The 23,101-nt window shown below is 47.6% G+C and overlaps 1 protein-coding gene across 5 annotated transcripts; it reads right to left on the reverse strand.

Annotated features, from left to right (window-relative positions):
- Window positions 1–9: 9 nt before the first annotated feature.
- On the reverse strand, window positions 10–22,097 carry NRIP2 (nuclear receptor interacting protein 2). Of its 5 annotated transcripts, XR_007508666.1 has the most exons (7): window positions 21,355–21,997; window positions 16,184–16,360; window positions 9,257–9,339; window positions 8,666–8,793; window positions 5,796–5,848; window positions 4,815–4,967; window positions 10–4,075 (listed from the first exon to the last, which is right to left on the reverse strand). XR_007508666.1 is itself a non-coding variant. In XM_049821600.1 (6 exons), exons 1-6 carry the CDS (start codon window positions 21,583–21,585, stop codon window positions 4,875–4,877), a joined length of 765 nt encoding a protein of 254 aa, XP_049677557.1. In that variant the 5' UTR covers window positions 21,586–21,997; the 3' UTR covers window positions 10–4,874. The 5 variants fall into 5 exon arrangements, 4 of the variants coding, with proteins under 4 accessions (XP_049677557.1, XP_049677556.1, XP_049677555.1 ...); XM_049821600.1 differs by having other exon boundaries at window positions 10–4,967; XM_049821599.1 differs by lacking the exon at window positions 10–4,075 and adding an exon at window positions 22,029–22,097 and having other exon boundaries at window positions 4,878–5,848; window positions 21,355–21,901.
- Window positions 22,098–23,101: the final 1,004 nt, after the last annotated feature.

Raw genomic sequence — 23,101 nt, forward strand, 5'->3', positions numbered from 1 at the left:
TTCTTTAACTCTTCAGGTATATCCTGGCATTTGCCAGTGGAGTCTCTTGAAAGGAGGACTGACTGCAAACATATGTAGGTGCCTCAGGGGTCTTCAGTTCCACAACTCGTCCGCTAGCAGTGAAAGAAGGAGCAGGCATCTGGGAATATGGATGGCTGGGGCTCCCATTTTGTTCAAAACCAAGTGACCCCAGGCTCCTGGAAATGGTCCTGATGATGGCTTCGGCAGACTGCATGTTCTTGGGATAGGTTTACCTCTTGCACGTAGGCCTTGGAAGGGGCCTCCATCTCCCCATCCCTGGGCAGGTTCAGCCATACGTATCTCGCGCCTGCCAGGTAACACTTGCTCCTCTGTTCCAAAGACTTGCTGTGACAGATGTTTCCCTACAGACTGTTTCACAACTGTTGTGTCTACTCTACTGGAGAGTAGCCCTACTAGGACGGCGGTTCAGAGAGATTATCCCTAAAATAATGACATTCAGTTGTCTGTATTGAAGGGATGGGCCTCATCGTGAGGAAGCCAGTGTTGGACACATACAGGATATGCCTATGTCCTGCTCTGAGGTGGCAGTTTGTATTAAATTTCTACTTTTCAAAAGTATTATCGTTTTTAGATCTCTGGCGGAAAAGACCTTTAGATAGCTCCTTCCTTCCCTTTGTCCCCCAAAAGCAATAGAGATGACTGGAACTGAGGGTAGGGAAATGTATCTATATAATAGGCTTTTCCAAAAGAAACTACAATTGAGACAGTCTTCAACCTTGCCAACCCACTTAAAAATTACTTACTGGGCTCCCTAAGGTAGGAAGACTTTTAAAAATTACCATATTTGTAGATGGCATTCAGTTTACTTCTTTGAGATGTTGTAAGTCCCGTTTTATAATCTCATCTTTTAAAGCCAAGATTTCTGTCTTTCACAATGGAAGCTGGTATTCCCATGTAATGACACAAAAATGCTAGTCTTTGGAGAAAACACCAGTTTGGGCAAGAATTCAGAATACATGTGTTAAGGTCAGTAACAACATGTCATTTAATGCCAAGGAACTGTGGGAGATGGAGACCCACCAGGAGTTCTGTTTGATGAAGAGGAAATGAGGTACCGACACTGTAGGATTAGACTGGGATTTAGGGAATGAATTGAAGTGAGGTGTCAGCCATGGTCTTACGACCTGCAGTTTTTATTTGGTCATATAAATGGGTTTTTTTCTGTAAGTTCTGTCTGCAACAAAGGTTGATGGGGAGGTTCCAGGATAAATGTTGGCAACAGATTCCTCAATGTCTGGGTGGAAGAGACCTGTATTGTGTGGACCTGCATGTTCAACTGACAAAGACAGGATGAAGGTGAAAAGCTTTCACAGCTGAAAAGAAGAGCTCTCACATGCTAATTTAGCACTTGCTTGGAAACATCCTCTCTGTGACTGGCAAGTGGCACAGTCTGCATTTATACGTGCAGTTGTTAATAACAAAGAGGGAAAGGCTGGCAAGATAGTGGCACAAGGTGGGAGAGTATTAGCAACTAGGGTACAGGAAAGTGTTGAAAGGATTATCTAAAAAGGAAAGAATTCCTTTTGGAAGAAGCAAATTTGTCACTTACTAGTGTGGGAGAATGGGTGATTCTCTTGGGGGAAGATAAGGAGGATGCAAAGAAGGATTCATTACGCAGAGAAGAGAGGGACAGATAGGGCTGGGGATTTTCACCTACTGTAGCACATAAATTCACAGAGGAACCTAACTGTTAATGATCTGAGAAATAAGGCATGCGAACCACTGAAAGGCTTCTAGAAGGATTGGAGGATGTTCTGAAGGTGAGCAAAAGTGGAGTTATCCCGAGAGTTGACATGTAGGAACAACACATGGTGAATTCCAACAGCAGCTAGTGTGCATGTATCTGCAGGGCTGCGAGTGACAGGCACTAGTCAGAATTGTCAACTCAAAGTCATGCCAATTTTCTGTAAGATCCCATCCAGCACCCTTTAAATCATTGGAAAGATTCCTGTTGGCTTCAGTCTGAGTTCGGGAAGACATACTGACCTACACCCTCACCCTAGCCAGAGCCCAGCTCCAAAACAGACACCCACCAGGCATGGCTCTCACACAGAAGTGGCCGGGACTGAAAGCTGTTGGTGGCCTTCCCCTTCCCTTGGCAACCACTTGTGGGCACCAGCAAAGCCCAGCAAAAGCTGTCAGATGCTCTGGAAGGCAGCAGAGACCTGCCTGGGCATGAGCAGAGCCTGGCAAAAGCCCTGGGGTGCTCCGGAGGGAAGCAGGGCCCCTTGCGGGCACTGGCAAAAGCCATCAGATAGAGTTAGGATTTGGATTAGGGATAGGGATTAGGTTTAGTTATATGGCTAGGGGTTTAGAGTTAGAGGTTATCATTAGGGATAGGATTAGGGTTCAGGTTCATGTTAAGGTTTAGGGTTAGGGACAGAGGGTTAGGGGCTAGGGTTGGGGATTAGGGTTAGGTTTGGGGGTTAGGATTTATAGCTAGCGTTATGTTTAGTTTTAGGGTTAGGTGGTTAGTCTTAGGGAGTTAGATTTAGGGGGTTATGTTTAGGGTTAGGGTTTATGCTTAGGAGCTAGTGTTTAGGATTAGGGGTTAGGGCCAGCATTAAGGTTTAGGGGTAGGATTAGGTTTATGGGTTAGGGTTAGTTGTATGGGTTAAATTTAGGGTTAGGGATTAGGGTTTGGATTAGGGTTGGAGTTAGATTTAACGTTTAGGCTTAGGTTTTAGGGTTTGGGTTAGGGTTAGAGTTAGACTTAATGTTTAGGGTTAGGGCTTGTCCTTTTTTTTTTTTTTTAAATAGATCATAAAAGTTAATGAATAATAAGAGATGTAATGGACATATCTGTCAGCTCTAGCAGAATGTTTTCCATCGTTCCACATGCCATTTTTAGAGAGCAGTGAGAGTTGGAATCTAGGTGAGTTTCTGCACATAGGAACAGGTGTTTCATCTATCGCAAACAAGATTTTTTCAGTAGAGTTGACCCAGGTAGCATGTAGATTCCAGCTGAGACACAGGATGGTTTAGTACAAGTCTGAACTGTCACTAAAGACCCCTGTGTTGGAGAAGCCAGTCAGACATGCAGGTGATACAAATCTAGGAGGAATTACTGGTACTTTGGAAGACAGGCTCATTGAGTAGACATAAGTTCTGACGTAAATGACAGTATTGGTGTCATTCAGGAGATTCATAGAAAGCAGTTCATGCAGCCAGAAATAATCAGATGCTTAAGTAGAAGAATGGCAAAGAAGCCAAGGAACAGATCAGAAGCTGCAAGATACGATGACTAACAATAAAAGTCACTAGCCTGATGCTGCTTGTAGGAGAAGCAGATGCCAATCACGCCAACTAACACTGGTAAGTGCATCCCAAATCATATCAGCCAGGATGTATTCAGCTGTCCTTAGCATGTGTGGAACTACAGCGTACAGCATCTGATTTAGGAAAGAACAGAAAAAAGCAAAAATGCATACGCAAGTTCTTTGAGAAGCACAACAGAAACAATGAGTGGCTTGATGAAAAAAGAAGAGAGCCAGCTGTGTTTCATCCAGGAAGATAGGCAAAATGGGAATGTCATGACATTCTAAGGGTGGACAAAGGGACATTGTGCGGAGTTTGGATAGTGAATCAGTAGTCATGAGGCATGGAACAAGCCCTGATCTGGTGCATCTTTCCTAGAGCTAGTAAAGAATAGGCATGTATTTATCATACAGCTATGCTTTAGGATGCAATTAAAAAAAAAATTTAAAAACCCTCAACAATTAAGTGACTTAATAATCACCCTGGTCATCCCAGATGAGTTCACAGTTCTGTGACCTGAGCTGATACTGCGAGGAAGACTAGTTCTTGTTTCATGCAGGAGTAGCAGATAGGCTGTAAGATGCTGGGACTTGAGGCTGATCATGTATCTGTGTCCAATCACTAGATTTCAAGTTGAAATAAAGGAGCTTACAGAGCAGAGGACTCTGGGTGCTGTAATTCATTGCAGCATTTAAACTGAGTGGCAGGATCTCTGATGATGCAGCAGAGGTGATAGGAATGTAGCTCTAGCAGCTGAAGTGCGGGGAAGAGAGGCCTGGTCAGAAGAACAGGGCGTGCAAGTCTGGTTACCACGTATAACACCAAGAGATGATAAGCATTGCCATTTATATAATATAGCTTAGTGGCCAAGGATGCAAAGTGGCAAAGCCCAAGCCCCTGTGAGCGTCCCCTGTACTCTAGACATCTATGCTCAGCATTTTTGCAGAGGTTTCTTAGAATTAAGACCCTAAAAGTGTTCTTGCTGCAAGATTTTTGCTAGAAAATACTTCTGTTCTGCTCTGAGCCAGCAAAAAGTAACAAAATCCAACTTCCCAGAGCACAGGTGAGGGGACTGGCCACAGACCCCTTCCCGCAAAGAAATGGGAGCAGAATCTGCTCACATTGAGGCAAAGAGAAGGGAAGCATTCATGGCAATCTTTGGAGGCTTTTGGAGAAAGTGCTGTCCTCCTGTCCACAGAACAACTGCAGATTGTTCACGGAGACTCTCTTGTCTCATGAACAGAGGCTATTGTAAAAACAAGTCATTAAAAGGGTAGGGTGAGTTCAGTAGAGAAGCAGGCATTGGAGTGACTAGAGACAGATAGAAAAACAAGAACAAAATGCCCACTTGGCACACATGGGAACAAGCAAGAGGGTCCACTGATAGGAGGGTTATCTCTCAAGATGAGGCACTCCCAGCAACAACAGCTTCCAGCACCCATTTGCCTTTTTCTCACTCCCCAGTGAATGCCTCAGCCTAGAACTCAGCAAGGTTAGGGGCATGTGAGCCTCACCCTCGTCTCTCTCTCATGGCAGCAAGTCTCCTCAGCCCCAGACATGGGGGATGCAGCCAGTCACTGACCAGGCTCTTCAGAGGTGTGTAGAAAAGGCAGCTCTTGTCTCAGTGCTTTAAATCTCAGGACTCCTTCCTCCAAGTCGATGCAACACTAAAGAAGGGGAGAGGCAGTTACTTGCTGGACATTTCAGATAGCAAATCTCACGATATCTGTGACTGGGGAAAACCTGTATAACCATCCGACAACCCCACTTTGGGTTTGTAGAGACCCTCGAGTTCCCCTCCCTGTCCCCCACGCTGCCTCCTTGCTCCTATTCCCTTCAATGGATTCCTCTCCAAAGCCTCCACAGGGCCATTCCCCTCCCTTCTTTCTACGACTCCCTCTGAGGTGATGTCCTCACATCACTCAGCCATTCAGCCCAATGCTTTTCCTGCTTTATGAGTCTGACCCGGCTACAAATATTTGGTAAGCAGGAGCAAGCCTGCTGCAGCCATATTCTGAGCCAGGCTCAGCAGAGCACTAACCCTGAGCTGAGCTGACAAAAGGAGAGGACTCTTTCTGCTTGTGTCCAGCTAGTGTTGGACACTGAACGTGATCGTACAGCTTCATCTGGCTCAAAGCGAGGGCAGAACTTGTTCACATTTGCCTTCAAAAGGCAGTACAGATAGAACTCATGACACAGTGTGCCTTGTCTTGTCTGCTCTTCTGTTTCCTCTTCCTGTTTGCAACTTGTATGGTCAGGAATACAAAGAATGGGAGATGCGATGGCACCCTATTGGGTGATTCCTTTCTTAAAACCTTTAAGATAGGACTGGAAAGGAATCAGTGACTCGGAGCATGCCACAGGCAGCTGGGCAACAAGCATTGCAAGTGGCACCCTGGAAGACCTGGACGTAAGTATTTCTGATGCTTAGAGCAACCAAATCTTGGAGAACTTCTTGAGAGGAAACCTGCAATAAGCAAGAAGCTGTTCCTTACCTTGAGAGACAACAGAGTCTGGAGACCAATGCAAAACTCCAGCATATCATCATCTGAGAAGAGAGAAGAGACTGATCAGGCTTAAGACTATATATACTGCCCCTCTAAAGAAAGTGTGTCTCTCCTGTAAGAGGATGTGGAATATGAGAGCATCTGGCTCATAAGGTTATATGGTTATGGTCTATTCAATATAAAGTAAATAACAAATAACAGGGAAAGTGATGAATTAAACACACAAACATTAACAAGCAGGTGGTAACAGTGACAGAAACAGAGCCCAGCAGTCTTCTGCCACTGACTGATGAGCTATTGAAGGGGCTACTTAGGGACAGCCCTGAAGAGGGTTAAAATTAACTTTGTAGCTGATAAGAGGAGGGAACCGTGATTATCATGAATATTATGAGATATTTGAGGGGGCTTGTGGGATTGTTTGAAACTTCCTATGAGATATTAGAAGGGTCTTGTGGGGTCATGTAAAACTTACTATGAGCTGTGTAGGGGAAGGGCCAAAGGCAGGAGAAGGCAAGCAGCAGGGTGGATCAGGGAACAACAGGCATGGAAAAATGGAGAGGAGAGGGGATAAAAGGGCCAGTCACATGCAAGCAGGCTGTCAGTCAGTTCACTCATCTGACCAAACCCTGTGCCTGATGGCCGCAATCTATCTGATCTTCTTATTAAATAATTTTATCAAGGAATTGTTTTCTGTGTAACCTCTCCATCCTACATGTGACTGCTGCAAGTCTTAAGTGTCAGCAAGTGTAGAAGACGCCATGGGTTAAAGGGCAAAGAGCTCTAGATGTCAGCAACCAGAGGGACTGGCATGCAAGAGAGGTGCCAGCAAGTGAAGGGACCGCAGGCTATGGGGCTCCTAGGTCTGTGTCAGCAGCTGGAGAAGGGGACGTAGCTCACAGGTGCCAGCAGCTAGAGAGACCAGTGTGCAAGAGAAGTCTGGGTGCCATGCCAGTAACTGGGGAAGGGAGCACAGGCCATAGGGCTTATACACCTGGGTGCCAGCAACTGGAGGGACTGCAATGTGTGCTGCGAAGTCTAAGTACCAGTAGCTGGAGAACTATGGGTCTGCAGGTCTAGGTGCCAGCAACTGGAGAGATCAGCATGCAAGAGAGCTCTGGGAACCAACTCTGACCAGGGTCACAGGGGCCTTAGGTTTATCAGCCAGCAACTGAAGAGGACAGGGCATACGTGTGAGAGGTCGAAATGCCACTGACTAGAAAGACTTGGGTGTGTTTATATTTCCCCAGTGAATTTAATCCTATATGCTTGTGGGTTTGTATACATAATTAGCTAGCAAACTGCAGTCTGGTCTAGCCAGTGAGTAGCAGGAAACCTGCATCTGGAAAGACTCAAGGTCTGGGTCAGTGGCTAGGTAAGGGGCTCAGGCTCCAGATGTAGATATAAGACAGACCTAGAAGCTGTGCTGTTATTTGAAGACTTTGTGAATATGAGAATGCTTGTGAATCTAGAGACTGAGGATGTATGAGCTTCTGCCAGTGAACTTCAATCCTGGTCAGCCAGAGAGGAGGACCAGGACTGGGCTATCTGTGCTGGTGTTTATGCGAGTGCTGGTCAAGGCGCTGCTCTATGTCTGATAATCTGTGTGGCTGGCCTTGTCTGTGTCCTCTCTGTACGTGCTTCTCTGGAACATAGGTTCAGCCTTGTTACTGTCCAAACCTGCCGCTAAGAACATGCATTGTACTGGGCGAGAGTGACCTCCTAGGTCTTAGAGTCATCCATCTGGACTTCAGTGGCAGGGAGGGCGGAATTCCCAGGTCCTGGAGTCTGCAGGATTCAGCAGCCACCAGTAACATCATTAACGCGTCCCATGTCTCCTGGATGCCTCCTTGCCCTGTAGCCAGTGGCTGTATTTTATAATTTGTTTATAACCACATAAGCAAGAGCACTGTGTGCACAGGGAGATGTCAGGCACAGCTGTAGCAATTCTGCTCCTTCCAGGCAGCCATTTCCACATTCCAGCAAAATGGGTAGGTGCTACTGGGCTAAACTCACCTGTGCTGGTACTGATAGACTCCCCAGGGTAAGAACAAGCAGAGGGGAAACCAGGGAAGAAGAGTGAGCTGGAGTGTGGAAGAGGAGGAAGCTCTTTCCAGATGACTAGGAAAGTGGGAAGAATGGACATGAAACGAGGGAGCAAGGGAGGCCTTGGAAGATGAATAGTGCTCGTCAAAGATGAGGAGACAGATAAAGGCAAGAGGGTAAAGCTGAAAGACTAATAGGGAGAAAGAACAGGGGGAAAAAAGACAACTAAGTTATTTTCAGCATATGCACAGCTTGATGTAAATGCAGAACATGCAGCCTTTCTGCTGTTTTCTGGGTGTGCTCCAGCGCCTGCTGACTTGACCTTGTCTCCTACGGCTCCTTCCTTCAAAGGGTCCTGCCTCAGGACACCGAGGGAGACTCAGCACTCTGGGGCTACCAGGTTCTTCCAGGGTGCTCCCTGCAGCAGAGGCAGATGAGTACACAGAGAAACACTCTGGGGAGTAAGCTGTACCTTCAGTCAGTTTCTCTTATGACTTCCATCCAGCCAAAGACAGAAGTGCCCATTCAATAGGAGAACAGAGGGCACCAGAGGACTAATCAAGCAGCCTGGATAATTTTAAGAAAGGTCCATTTTAGAAGGAAATGAGAATTTTCCACATCCTGTGTTAAGACCAAAAAGCACCTCATTTCTCCCCACTTTCAATGTCTTCTGTCTTCTCTGTACTCTTCCTATGCCCTTTGCCTTTGGTTACGTTGAGGGTATTCATGCTTCTCCCAGAGATCCTTTTAAGTGCCCGTGGCAGGGCAAGAGGGACACAGGAAAACTGGGGGAGAGGAAGGGCTGGCACTCTCACCTACAACCAGTGCTGAACACAGCACTGTCTCCTGGCCAAATTGCAACTCCATATGTTCTACTCGGCCAACAACGCTGGGGATGGGAAGAGAGAGGTCTCCACAGTCCATGGCAGATACTTCTTCCAGCCTGTGGGACACAAGAGGTGTTATTGCCTCAAGTGGAGGAAGAGGAGGAAAAACAGGACTTCTCACTGATGGCAGTACTTCTTGGTCTCATTGGGAACAGGCCCACAAAAGGAGGAATCTTTCATACAGCATGTCTGGAGGCAGATTCCACAAGGAAAACCATAAGGCGCTGTCCATTTGGGTTCCTCACCGCTGAGGCTAAACATCAGCTGGGCAGCTTTGCCCTGCAGTACACACAGACAGAATGACACAGCTCTGCCTCCTCGTCTGGGGTCTGCGCACAACTTTGCCAGTGCTCCTGGTGCCTTCCCCTGTAGCCCACCCTCTGCATCTTCTCCTAAACAGCCATGTGCACATGCAAAGCTGCTAGTAATTATCCCTGGGGCTGGGAATCAAGAGAGCCTAGGTTCTTGCGGTAGGTTTTCAATTGGCCACCCCTCCTTTTCTACTGTGCAAAGACTTACCCCAGCTGGTTTAAACAGCTCTTGGAGATGAGATTTGGTAGACACCCAGTGTTAACAGTCGCTTTCAATACCTGACCTTGGCACTAGAAAAAACAACAACAGATAATTACTGTGGACTCATAATTGGCATACCCACTCCTCCAACAGTGTGACAATCCCTTAGACCTTCCTTAGTAACACAGCCAAAGATGTGGTGTTTTAGACAGTAGTCAGAAGGCAGGAGACTCATCCAAGACAATGGTGGTCTTCCCAGGGCTCTGCAAACCTCTGCCGAAGGCTTCTTTTTGAATTTGTCTTCTTTAATTTGTATTTGATTGCCCAAACCCTTATCTGTTATTAGCAACTTTAACTTTGCAGTATTCCAGTCAAGAGATGCATTAACTGGTGAATTTGTTCAGAAAACCCACATGGACTTTATTAACAGAGCAATAATTGATATGACAAAAGCTTCTAAAGGAATATAAGCATGTGCTACAGTCTTTGTGGGTTTCCTCTCTCCATTTCTTCTGGTGTCACAGGGAACAATGTTCCAGGGCTAGATGTCTGTTCTCAGTTGAACAGCTTCCAGAGGGAGAAGTCTGTGGGAGAAGCAGGAGCACCCAAGACAAGCATCCCTGAGAAGAGCTTGAATTTAAGGCAGTTCCCAAGATCACTGACACATCCAAGGGTGACTCCTGAATCCAAGAAACAACCTAATCAAGAGGTGTCTACTTTGTGGGAGGCTTACATTGAGTTCCTAGACAGCTCTTTAGGGAAAAAATGACCTGAACGCTACAACTACAATTTTCACAGCTGGTATCATCTAGCAAAGGGAGAGACTGGATGCCCTGCACCCAAGTCACCTCTGCATGATCTTACTGGAATAATCCCCAGTGTCTTGCCTGCTTCATTTCTTCACCCCTTTGCACTTGAAAGGGAACAGGAGATGTGGTTGCCATGTTTCCTGTCCCCTCTGCTCAGAGGTCCTTAATGGCAGGCCTGAGGTGCTGAAGTACCAGCAGGTCTCATATATGGTAGAGGTCTGAAAAAATAGGGTCATCAAGGACATCAATAAGAGTTATGTTCAGAAAAAAACCCCGAGGAGCAGGGCTTGCTAAAGGAACTGGAAAAGATGGAGCAACTGCCATCTACCAAATACAGTTTGCACCTACCTATACTGCCTAACCATACTCATTCTTGACATCCTAGTTCTTCAAGGCTCTGTCTTGCACCAACACCCCCCAAAAAAATCAATCACAAAGTTTCCGTCTTGGGAGGTTCATTTTCCTCCTCTATAATTTGTATTTTTCCTGTGATTCTTTCTCTTCAATCCACTATGGCACTCAGTGCTGTGAGCCACTCAGAATCAGCAACAGACCTCCCACAGCTCCTCTACCCTTGTGCTCATTCCTGACAAACTTAAATGCTTTGAACACCTTAAGCACATCAGCGTGACTATTGTGGGGGACTCAGTGCAGCACCAGTAGGGTCAAGGAAAATGTCTCAATTTCCCACTTTCTTAACTAAATCTGTTTATGATTATTACCTGGGTTAATCATCACAGAGAGCTACATCCAGTATTTCTGAGATTTCGTTTTCAAAAATGTGCTATCTGTGAGTTATTATAAAGAGAAAGGAGAAAACAACTGCTGTGAGAAATACTGGAATGCTGCAAACAGACACAACACCAATAGTAGCTGGAGTGCTAATTGCACTCAAGGCAACCTCAGAGCGCATGCTGGAAACTTCAAGTCTGTTTTGTCTTGGAGCTCCTCCTCTGGTCTAAACTGCATCTGCAGTACATCAGTGTAGACAATTTCATCATTCTGAACATTTAGAAACACTGTGTTCCTAGAATGGCCACCTAGTTGAGAAATTCTCAAGAACTGCAAGACCACTGGAGCTAGAGATCTCACCCTATATTGTTCTACAGAGTTCACTAAGAATCATGTAAAACTCATATATATATATATATATATATGATGTATATTTAAATAACGTCAGTGGTTTTAGAAGGAAGAGCATTCACCATGTGTGGCCTCATCCAGGATTAAGAGCAGTGCTCAAGCAGTATCTACACAGAAAATATGCACAGATGCATATTTTCAACAGCTCCTGATTTGGTTATTACACTTTTTCTTTAATGTGAAAAAGCATGTCTTATTCATAAAGAATTACATCCAATTAACTAACAGTCCTGTGTGACTGCAAACACTTGTGACTTCTTACAACATCCAAGTGAGGCATATAATGCTAAATACTTTAGGAAAGCCAAAGCCAAGACAGATCCCACAAACTTCTGGCTGCCAGCACTGTGCCTTCCCCACTTTGTCATGTGCTTCTCACAGTCTCAGGCACACTGGCATCTACATTCAATCCAAGGCTACTCTTTGGCACACGGTATGGAAATTGCCACAGAACTACAAAGTCACAGGCTGGGAGAACACAAAACTTAACTGACCTGATACCAGCTGGAAGATTCGTGAAACAGAGTCAGACCACAGGGAAACCAGCCCCCAGTAGCCTTCCCTGCAGTTCTTCACACGTTCATACGGGAGTATTCCCCCAGCTCCTTCAAAATGAGCAGTCCCGTTTCACTACGGGGCAGCTTGAACTGCCATCCCATGGGAATACAGCTCACCCATGACAGAGCTGGTAGGATTCCCAGCTGAGATGCTGCCTGTTCCCAGAACGCGCACCCGTTCTCTTGCCCTTCGCTGATGCATGCCTCCTGCCTCTTGGCACAAATCTGCTTTAAGCAAGTGGGGGAGCATGCTAGAGCCTCACAGAAGAAGGAAGAGCTGCAAAGCACTCTATTTAGAAGCTCCCGACTTTTTGGCAATGCTTCCGCTTCTTCACGAAAAAACACTGCCTTCATGGCTCCAGGCTGCCTGCCATGTTATGTTTAAACATTCAGGACTAGGAGTAGTGCCTGTCCATAGAGGTCCCCAAGGCCAACTGGAGAGATCCCACCTTACCTCATGACAACAGCCGTCTGTGGCAAAAGCTGGTATTACAAAGTCCAGGTTTCCAGAGAGAAAAGAGTCTGGAGATTGACTGGACCCAGGGACAGTCCCTTATCCCTGCCAACGGCAGGGCGGCTGGAACTAGAGGAGCTTTAAGGTCCCTTACAACCCAAACCATTCTATGATTCTATGACAAAATGCCTCCCCTTCTGCTTTTAGAGCTCTGTAATGTCTGTGCTGTCAAGTCCTCACTGACACATCAGCCCTGCCTGGAAGGATTGTGGCCAGACTAAGCAGGGAAGGAAGATAAAGCACAAAGTGCCGATACATGCCAAGGATCTGCCTCCTCATCCTCTGTATTCCTTCAGAGGCTTCCCTGTGCCTCCTCACTCCTTAAGCAGGTATATTAGCCGTGAGTGTCAGGTCAGGTATGCTACCACATCTGCCCAGACTGCAACCTGCCACCAGTGTCCAGCTGAATCAGCTCTTCCTCATTAACAGACATGGATTCTACTGGGAAAGAGTTACCCTTCCCTGTGGCTCACAGAAGCCAACTGTTCATTGCCTAGCCACAGCAAAGGCATTGTATCAGCTCTTCAGAAACTGAAGACCTGGAGTTTGGACAGCAATTGCTAAGGAATCACTTTGGGAGCAGGCAGACCTGCGATGCGTGAGCTGTTAGCGTTGTGATAATAAACCTAAAATGTATTGCTAGGCAGGTTCTTGAGTTTTGTTTCAGAGCAGGCTGGGAAAGTTGCAATTTAGAAATTAGCTAGGGTATAATAGGACAGTGATAATTATGTAGAAAACATTTCATCTCATTCAATGGTAAACAGCCCTGCACAGTTATCAGCTCCAGCAGCCTCACAGAAGCTATCCACCTTCCAATTATACCACTAATGATTTGCCCAGAGAACTCACCAGGGCCCTGAAGAGAGTCCTTGGTCCAGCATACCCCAGATACAATGCAGATTAGGTAAGGAGTATACAGGCAGCTGATGAGCACTGCAAGCCTTCCTGGACTAAGAGGACTTTTCATCACAGTACCCGCTCTCATCTCTGCCCCAGAATTTTCAGTCTGTTACTACCAGCTACCATTAGTCTTTATCTAAAGGTCAGTTATGGGGATTTCCAAGAAAGAGAAAGAGGGGAGGGGAATCAGTAAGGATCACCATTTATAAAGAGCTTTTTTTCCCCTGAAATAATGTCAGTTGCTGTCCTGGTTTCAGCTGGGCTAGAGTTAATTGTCTTCTTAGTAGCTGGTATAGTGCTATGGTTTTGAGCTAGTTATGAGAAGAATATTGACAACACACTGATGTTTTCAGTTGTTGCTAAGTAGTGTTTAGTCTAAAGTCAAGGATTTTTCAGCTTCTGATGCCCAGCCAGCAAGAAGGCTGGAGGGGCACAAGAAGTTGGGAGGGGACACAGCCAGGGCAGCTGACCCAAACTGGCCAAAGGGGGTATTCCATACCATGTGACGTCATGCCCAGTACATAAACTGGGGGGAGTAGGGGCAGGGGGATCGCTGCTCAGGAACTAACTGCACGTTGATCAGCGGGTGGTGAGCAATTGCATTGTGCATCATTTGTATATTCCAATCCTTTTATTTTTACTGTTGTCATTTTATTACTGTTATCATTATCATTATTAGTTTCTTCGTTTCTGTTCTATTAAACCGCTCTTACTTCAACCCACGAGTTTTATGTCTTTTCCTAATTTTCTCCCCCATCCCACTGCGGGGGGGAGCAATGAGTGAGCGGTTGCATAGTGCTTAGTTACTGGCTGGGGTTAAACCACAACAGTTCCAAAGTCAAGAAGCTGCTTTAACCAACCAAGGTTGATTAATCCCAGGTTGCTCTGGCACAGAGGAAAAGCAGCCTTGGACAGCAGTGGAATCTTTCAGTATCTATTTCCAAGTCAACGAGAGACAAGCCCCACCACAAAAAATGACAGCTTGATTTTATGATGCAGATGCCAGTCATGACAGCTTTCCAAAGTGATTTGCAAAAAACTCTCACAAAAAAGGGCAATTCTGCTAAAGTACCTTGTCAGCAACCCACTTAAGTAAATAGGAGGGTGAGTGACTCTGCAATACAACTATTATAGACTGGGTCTGTCTGTGATCTCTGAAACTTAAAAAGGCCTTAGGCATAGGGCAACTATAACCTGTTAGAGCAAACATTGCCTGAACCTCCCTGTATCACTTAAGTCCACATATATTCAGCTTTATTTCCTAGTCAAATTCGGTTACTAGTCAGGTGATGCATTTGTTACTACTTTGAAATTTTCAGCGTACTTGCTTGAGTGTAAATGGAAGCATTATGCTGGTAGATGATCTTTTCTCAGGCACTGCTGTCAGAGAGAAGAGGCTTCACTGGGGTCGTGTTCCATTTCTAATAAAAACTACACCACAGTCACGCAGTTCTCCAAAAGCTACCAGCTCACCCCTCTGGTTGAAATGAACTGGCAGCCTGAGTGCTATTTCCTGCCGTAGATCTGTTATTTGCAAGCGAGGCTTTTTGAAGTTCATAAAAGTGAACATGAAAAGCAGCAAGACAAAAAAGAAGGGGAGGAGAGCTTCTCTTCCTTCAATATGAGAAGATTAATTGTGGCAAACCGTGACTGACTCTTAAGAAGGGCAGAAAAAGAGAGAAATGCCTATGCAGAAGGTATTGAGTTCAGGGAGAGTTAAGTGCAGCATTAGACCTATTTCCTTGGCTGTCATGTTCATTAACTTTCCTCCATGAAGGAAAATATAATGTGTGTGACAGCTGGGGTACAGTCCATTAGAAACACAAAAGGGGAACGAGGAGTGGACCCTGACGCCAAGTTAGCTACTGCCCCTGGGATATGATACCTACGCATGCCTGTCCTTGTTCGATGTACCTGCCTGGCAAAAAAACACCCTTTATCACTGAGTTTCCTCTTACACAACAGCACAGACTGGTGATTAAAGAAAAAGAAACACCTTCATTTGCTCAAAAAAAGATTCCAATTATTTGGAGACATTACATTGAGAGCCATTCATCCCACTAGTCTCTTTTCCCAAATATGATTACATTTGCCTAGCTACATCAGAGTCCAAAACCCAGGGTAAGCAATGCTTAACTGCAACAGTAAAGGCTGGAGAACAAACCAGACAGTGGCTTTGCATGGTACTGGGACACTTGATCTGAACATTTCAGAAACTTCCTACAAGGCTGTGTTCATATGATAATTAATTGTACCAACTGAATTTTCGGAGGTATATGTGTTTTTCCCAGAAGTGTAGACTTTACACTCTAATATGGGAGATGTTCTTTAGGACCAGTAACTGAAATAAACACAGCTTTAAAATGGATTTTGTATACCAGGTCCACATCTTGGTGAGTCTCATATCTGCACATTACTGAACAGCTCTAAGCATGCAGACGTGTTTCATGGGGCACAGCTTTTGGATGTGCTTTCTTACCTACAGGGGCCAGGGAGGAGCATGTTCTGCTGTATAGGAGGATATAAGAAGAAGAGGGAGCTAAAAATACTTCTTCCATCAAGAAATGCAACAGTGCTAATTCAGAGCACAGTTAGCCACTTTCTTAGGAGGTCCTTTGACACCTAAGAGAATCAGACCAGACTGGATCCAGTAAGTGTAAATCGGCTAGGGGCACCTGTCTTTAAAGTGATAAGGAGACATTCCTTGCTTCTGTATCCAGTTACGAAATACCTCATATCATGGGAAAGCTGGCCTCCAAAGGAAGATGTGATTAAGGTAATTTATCTTCTAGTATGGACAGCTAGAATGCAAGTGGCAGGAAGGCTTTCCTGTGTCTATTGGAAGAACTGAATCCAAACCCTAGGAGAAGCCATGCAGGAAATCTGTTCTCTCTGGCTGCAGCTGGCTTTGCAATTAATAACTTAGCATGGCCCTTGGGAGTGGGGCAGACGGAACTCATTGGGTATTTGCCATCACTGTGAAATCAGCAGCATGGTGTTGTTGCCTTACCTGGCACTGTATTAGCAGGGGTGAAGTTTCTTTTCTCCTGTCCTCTCCCTTTTCCATCTTTTCATCCTGGTCTTTTGCCAGCGGAGATTGAACCCGTGCAGACTGAACCCTGGTCTCGCCCCGCAGCTTGTTCAGATTGCCTTCCAAGAGGCGCCGCTGGACCACACTATGTGGCTGCTGTCTCCATCACAAAGAAAGAGAAATCCCAGCTAAGTATGGAGCTAAGGACAAGAACATTTGCTAGCCCAGGGAAGGAGATTGCAAATGCTTGACCCAACTGATCATCCTGATGAAAGACAGGCTTATCCCAAAAAAACTTCCTCTAAATCCCAAGATTTTTTTCTGTAGCCACTAAGGTGATGTTAAAGTGTTGGGATGTCTGTGACAGGCAGGTCTCTGGGATGCAATTATTGGAGAAGAGCATGCCTGATGCATGCTCTCCCCACACGTACCTGTTCCTTCAGCTAAACATGAGACTTGGGAGTCTCATACCTGTTCAGGTACTGCAATACACTACCTGGTGGGTGTGTGCTGACATCCAACCAGGCACACTCACACCTTCTAATGTGGGAGGGGATGGGGGACGTAGTGTGCATGATGTACATGTAGGTAAGAAGGCAGGACTCCAGAAATTTTAGGTGTACAAGCAATTATTTGTAGTGAAGCGGGAAGCTTCCTGTGCATAGGAAACTAAAACTATCTTCTAATGTTCTTTGGAGTCTGTCTCTTCTCCCCTCCATCAGAAGTGATACTATTTTGACTCCTTTCCTAGTTGGGGGAGCATCTATGAAGCCCTATGCTGTTCACAGCTAAAAGGGAACACCATGAGCCAAATCAACGGCTGAAGGAACTTTATTCCTGTCATGTATCTCATTCATATCTCATGTATCTCATATTTTCTCTCATTCATGTTTTTCCTCTCTTCTGGGCAGAAGAAGGGGAGGTCCACCAAAAGGGAAGAAAAATTGTGAAAAACTTCTTGTCCTGACATTGCATTCACACACAGGAAAGCGTTGCTTTGGAAAGAAAGCTCCCTTTGTCATCACCTTGATGCTCTGTTTTTTGCCCAGTGTTGATCCAGTGCTCCAGTCCCTGCACAGCTACTGAATCAACAATGGGCAGCATCAGTGAAGTAGGCCTGTTGGAGGTAGCTTTGTCCTTTGTCCACGTACTTGGCCCCATGGCCATTCTCCAGAAGAGCAGCTGCTCAGAGCCGACAATAGCGTTCTCAGTAACAACTGCCTATCTGAAGAAGGGCAATGAATCTAAAGGGGCTAATGTGCTACAGCATAAACCATTGCTTTTATCTTTCTCAAAAGAAAATTTAAAAATCAGCTTCCAGATGGTGCAGCAGTTTGACATAGAATCTTATCAATGTGCAGGCAAACATCTAAATTAGACCAGACCTGCCAGTGAGCTGGGCTGTATTAACCCTACAGAGTGTGTGTGCTTCAGACTAGCTTTACCCTTGGTCAGAGGGCTGAGGCCAGGGAAGTGTGTGAATTGCAACTCGAAGCACACTGACTTGCCAGTTTTGCCCAATGGTTGGAGCAGGAGAGCTGTTACTGGCTCTTTGGTTGCACTCAGCATTGCTCTTTGCAAGGTGCGGAGTCCCTCATGCCTCTGTTTCCCTGTCACTCGAGGGGCGAGAGTCAGATCGTTCACACGCTGCACAAGAGACACTGCAGTAGTTGAAAAAGCGAGGTAAAAATATCCCTGTGTTCCTGGTCTTTTCCCAGCCCTACTGCGCAGGCCCACGGCACAGCTGGCCGTTGTGCTTCACTCCCTAAATACCCTGAGCACAGTGCCAGTTTGGCTGCCAGCTAACATCTGGGCCATGGGAAAAGGGCAGGGAACCGACAGCAGGTCTCCAAATTCCCATCCTCCCTCCTGTCTCCTCTCACAGTCTGGCATGCAAAGGACCTTTCCCTCTCCCCGCAACCTTTCCCACAGAAAGAGCAGGCCCTTTGCAGCTGCCACCTCCGTCCCCTTCTTGTCACTCGGGCTGGGAAGAGGCCAAGCACTGATGGCGAGAAGCTGAGCCTTGGGACTGTGGAGGCATCTGATTCAAGAGCAGACTCGTGGGGGCCCCCCTGTCTTCTGTCTCACCAGTGAGAAGTGGAGACCGTTGTCTCTCTTGGGCTGGTAAGAAACAATGAGATGAAGAGGATGGAGAGGGAGGACTTGGAGGGAGTTGTGGCCAGCGGCTGGAAGAAAGGAGACCCTCTAGGCACTCTTAGAAGGGTCAGAGCAGGTTCCCAGTGCTACTCATCACATTCAGGCTCTCCAATGTGAAATCTCAAGGCCCTGCTCTGATTAGTGAAGTGGTATGAGCTGGGGATCTTGATTTTGGGGAGGGTAGAAGCCAGATCTTCAGACCTTCTTGACTTCCAGATTATTTTAGCTCATGCATTTTTCCCATTAAAAAAAAAAAAAGTGTCGTGATTGTAGTTGTTACAGAGGTGGAAATGTGAGGTCTCCACTGAAATGTGTAATTTCTCATTGTTAGGGATGGGATGGGCTCATCAAATCCCAGACACTGCTGGATGCATTGCATAAGCCGAATGCACTCCCGGAATACACAGAAAGGAGTGGCAAAAAGTAACAGCCTGACTTTGACTGTAAAAGAAAACACAGGTTTTTCAGATGATGTGGGGCCTTGCTCTAATTCTAGGGCATGCGGGGCTGCCACAGCTGGAGTCTCTGGCACTGTCAATGGAGACATGTTTTAGGGAATTAATTAAACTCTCCTCCCAGTGCTATAGGACTCTGAGGTGTTTCGCACCCTCTCCAAAATCAACCCCTCCAGTACTTCTTGATGCTGCTTTGTTTTCAGCCCTGCATTCCTGTCCTCCAGGAGGGAGCCCGATCAATTTAGGAAACATAGATGGAGTTTTGCACGGGGCTGGAGGAGTGCCTGAAAGCATAGCCCCCAAAACATCACAGCGATATCACACCAGCCCATCAAGTTGCAGGGACTGCTGAATTGCCCTTGTAAATCCAAGGCCTGGTTCTTCTCTGGCTCTAAGGCAAACCAGAAACAGAGGTACCGCAGCTACCGCATTGACCCCAGGTATGGCACTATGTGTGTGAAATTTGCACAGGTGCCACACTTTATTTTGTGCCTTCTAAGGCCAGTGCAGAATTTCCGTGGCAGAAAAGATGCTATGCTTTCTTCACTAGCTCCATGGTAAAAATGTTTCAGCCATTCTGTTACGGACTGAACATGAACTATGCAGTGGTTTTCAGTGACCAAACACCATCTGCACGCGAGGAAGTCTAGAATGGTTAATTTGGCCAGGAGAGCTGCTTGTGGCAAGCAATTTGGAAAGGGCCTGTCTCGCTAGAGCAAGCAGTTGGGGCTTCAGAGTCCCAGCCTCTGGAGGCCAAGGCTCCCACCCGTACTGAGCGGGACTCTCACGGAGGCCTCTGGCTGTCACCGCAGTTGTCATTTTGGGGCACGGTGTGACTGGAGACAATCCCAAAGCAAAGCAGGCAGACGCGTTTCTCTCTGCCTCTGTGGATGGGCTCAGCAAACACAGGAGTGGCTCCTCCCCGTTCCCTGCCAAAAGCTGTACGAGGAAAAGCCGTGGGGTACGTCTGGCTGTCCCCTCCCGAGGAGATGTTTCAGCTGCAGTGCTGCAGGGCGCGAAGGGCCAGTGCTAGACTGCCCGTGCTGCCAGCCCTTCAGGCTCTGGGGTGTCCAGACCTCCTTCCCCGCGGGGAGGAGAGGCCCCGTTCCTCGCTAACACGACACTTAACGTGCCTCCCCTCTTGTACTTCAGACAGCGACCGCGCTCAGGGCCAAGAGGGACGCTGGAGACCAGTCCCTGCCGACAGCCGCCTGCGCGGCTGCAAAGGGCTGCCAGAGCGTGAGGCGACAGCTCAGGGTGACTTTGAGGAGCCACCCCCGACCCTGCCCAGCCAGGGACTCCCAGCAGCGGCCGAGGCAGCTGCGGGGAGGGTGGTGGGAGCAGGAGGGTGCACCGGCACGGGGACGTGGCCCTGACCCCTCGGCTGCGCACGGCGGAGCCGCTGCGGGTGAAGGTTTCGGTGAGGAGGATAGCTTCCATTCCGGCCCAGAGCCTGGGACCCTGCCTGTCTCCCACGCACACGTGTGCCCCTGTGCCCCCTTCAGCCGTGGGGCCTGCACGGGAGCTGGGAAACGACCGGAGGAGATAACACACGCCTGAGCATCCGTGGTGGTGCTGCGATGGTCGGAGGATACAGAGGGAAGCACGGGCTGCGGGGAGGGGCAGGATCTCTCATGACACCCGCTGGCACAGCTGGAATAAGGGGTCGTGCCCCCATCGCTGGCCAGACCCAGGCCCTCTTTTGGGAAAAGGGTTTAGACCTCCGCATCCTTGAGCAGTTAAGCTCCGCAGCAGAGAGAAGTTAGACAGCAAAACTGCCAGAGCAAGGGGGAGATACGTGCAGTTAAGCCAGCAAGAGATCCCGTGGGAAACTGTTCCCGGCCTTGGGGAAGCCCCCCCAGGCCACGGACTGCCCAGACTCCTGGAACAGATCCCATTCCTGATGCCTCTTGCTCCACGTCTCCACAAGGAGACACCCACAGGCCTCTCTCCTGTGCCTCCTCCCCAAAGGTGTCATCCGTGGGTGCCGGCCACTGCAGCTGCCTGCGCGCCTGGCTGGCAGTGCTGCCCTGTGCTTGCCCCTCCAGAAATCCAAATTGTTGGGGGAAAGAGAGTAATGCAAAAAGGTGACAAGGTCAAACATAAACCTCTCGGAGTCTTATGAACTGTGCTTCTCTCCCTGTTGAGCCCAGGAAGGAGTCTGCTTTTGAGCTAGATCATGCGGGAATACATGGGGGTTTTCAGAGATGTCCCTCCCACATGGAAACACACGTCAGATGAACCTATGTATGTACTGGGTGAGTGGAAAGTTGGATCCTGGAGAGTCCTTCCAGTCCATGCCTGCCTGCCTCTGCGAGGAGTTTGGTCCCTATGGGGATGCACGGGAAGATCGATGCAAAAAAAAAGGGTGATTCATTCTTTCCCCCTCACCCTGACCTGCTCCCAGATGATGCCGAGGGGAAGTTTCATCTTTGCTGAACCCAAGACCCTGTCACAAAGCCTGACAGCAGTTCCCAACTGGGATGAAGGCTATTAGGAGGACCCCCCCCTTCCCAAATGGGGTCCCACTGGACTCACCAGATCCTTGGAGGTGCCAAGCCTTGTCAAGCCGTCCAGGGGCAGCAGGTCAGCAGAGTCCTTGTGCACAAACTGGGTGGCCTGTTTAAGGCGCCTCTTCTGTTGCAGAATAGCTTTGTTCCTCAGCTCCACCTCACACTCCTGTCGCTCCAGGTCAGGAGTACCCTTACTCTGCTTTTCCTCCCGGTCTCCTTGCCCCAGTGGCAGGGGGCAGCTCTTCCTTGTGCTCATGGTGAAGATTCAGACAGAACGGGTCCTTCTTGATATGCTGGCGTGTCCCCTGAACTCGTCTCTTGGTGTTTGCCCTCCTAAGGCTGACTCAGTCTCTGAGCTCCTTTCCCTTTTCCTTCCTCGCAGGTCTCCTTCTCTCCCTTTCTCTGCCTTTCTGCCTGCTCTTAGTTATAACTCGCTTATCTCTGGAGTGTCTCTGTGCCTTTTTCTGCCTCTGTCCTCTTCACTCCCCCGGTGTCCCCCTGCTTCCCACTTCTTCCTCTCCCTCTCTTCTCCTGCCCTGACTGCAGCTCTGCCTGCTCCAGTCAGTGGGTCCCTGTCGTAACAGAAAAAGCCCCACGTCAGAAAACAATTTCCATAAATTACAGCAGAGCCGGCAAGATGCTCTGGCTGGAAAAATCCAGCAGCAGAAGGATGGCCCCACTGTTGGGGGCTGGACTTACCTCTCTCGGGCTGTGTGCGCGCACGCGTGCGTGTGCGCGCGCGTGTGTGTACAGTGCCTGCCCCCCCCCCCCCCCCCCCCGATATGCTGAAGAGACAGTAAATCTCGGTGGCAGGCTGTGCAGTTCAGTGTCTCTGCTGGGGGTACTTTGATGCATCTCAGTGAATCTGTAAATACTGGCAACAACATGGTTCAGCCTAGGAGATGATGCAGTGCCTTGGTAAATGGGAGAGAGCATCCGCCTCAAGGCTCCTGGCAGGCATGCCCAATCTCATTTCTGCAGAGAGTGTCGTGCATTTTGAATAGGCTGCACTGAAGGATTTTACTGTGTAGCTTGAACAAAATGCTGAAGGCCTGGTTTCTGCTTCCAGCCAGGGCAAATGTTTTGGGCCTGACTCTGCCCTCATTTTCACCCCTCTCCAGCTAGAGCAATTCCCCCAGAGTTGCAGAAGCCTGAAATCACTGGCTTGTCAGTACCAGTGGACTTGACTCCCTGTTTACACTAAGAGTATGCTGATACTGCTGCAGTGAGGGATGTCCGGACCAGGGCAGACATCCCTCCTCTCAGGGGAGAGAGGACATGGCAGAGCTCACTTTTTCAACTTTCTGCCTCTACATTGTCCTGCTTGAAGCTATAAGTTTCAACTTGAACTGAAGCTGCTTCATTTTGATCCCTTTTCACTGGTGAATGCACTGCCCCAGTAAGCACCAGTTCTGACGTCATGTACGGAGGAGGAAACTGAGTTTTACTCAGCTATGAAGCTGAGGACAGCGTTACCTTTCCGTGAATGTCAGCTGGGAGTGAAACAGCTTTCATGCACAACGTAGAAGGAATAGCAGCAACAGACTATGAAAATTATAGCAAAGGGAGGCTTTCTGTTGCTCCCTTTCTTTTTTTCCAGCTTAGTAATATGTAACATTCCAACATTACTGATACCAATTATTTCTATGTTCTAGATTGTGTATAAAAATATAACACTGAGTTTGCAATGTTAGGAAGTAAATCCAATGGTCTATGTACAAAGATGAGTCCAGTCAGCCACTGTGAGACCTCAGTGTGGTCGCAGAAACTAC

Source organism: Accipiter gentilis, chromosome 18 (genome assembly GCF_929443795.1).
Source record: "Accipiter gentilis chromosome 18, bAccGen1.1, whole genome shotgun sequence".
Taxonomy (NCBI): Eukaryota; Metazoa; Chordata; class Aves; order Accipitriformes; family Accipitridae; genus Astur; species Astur gentilis.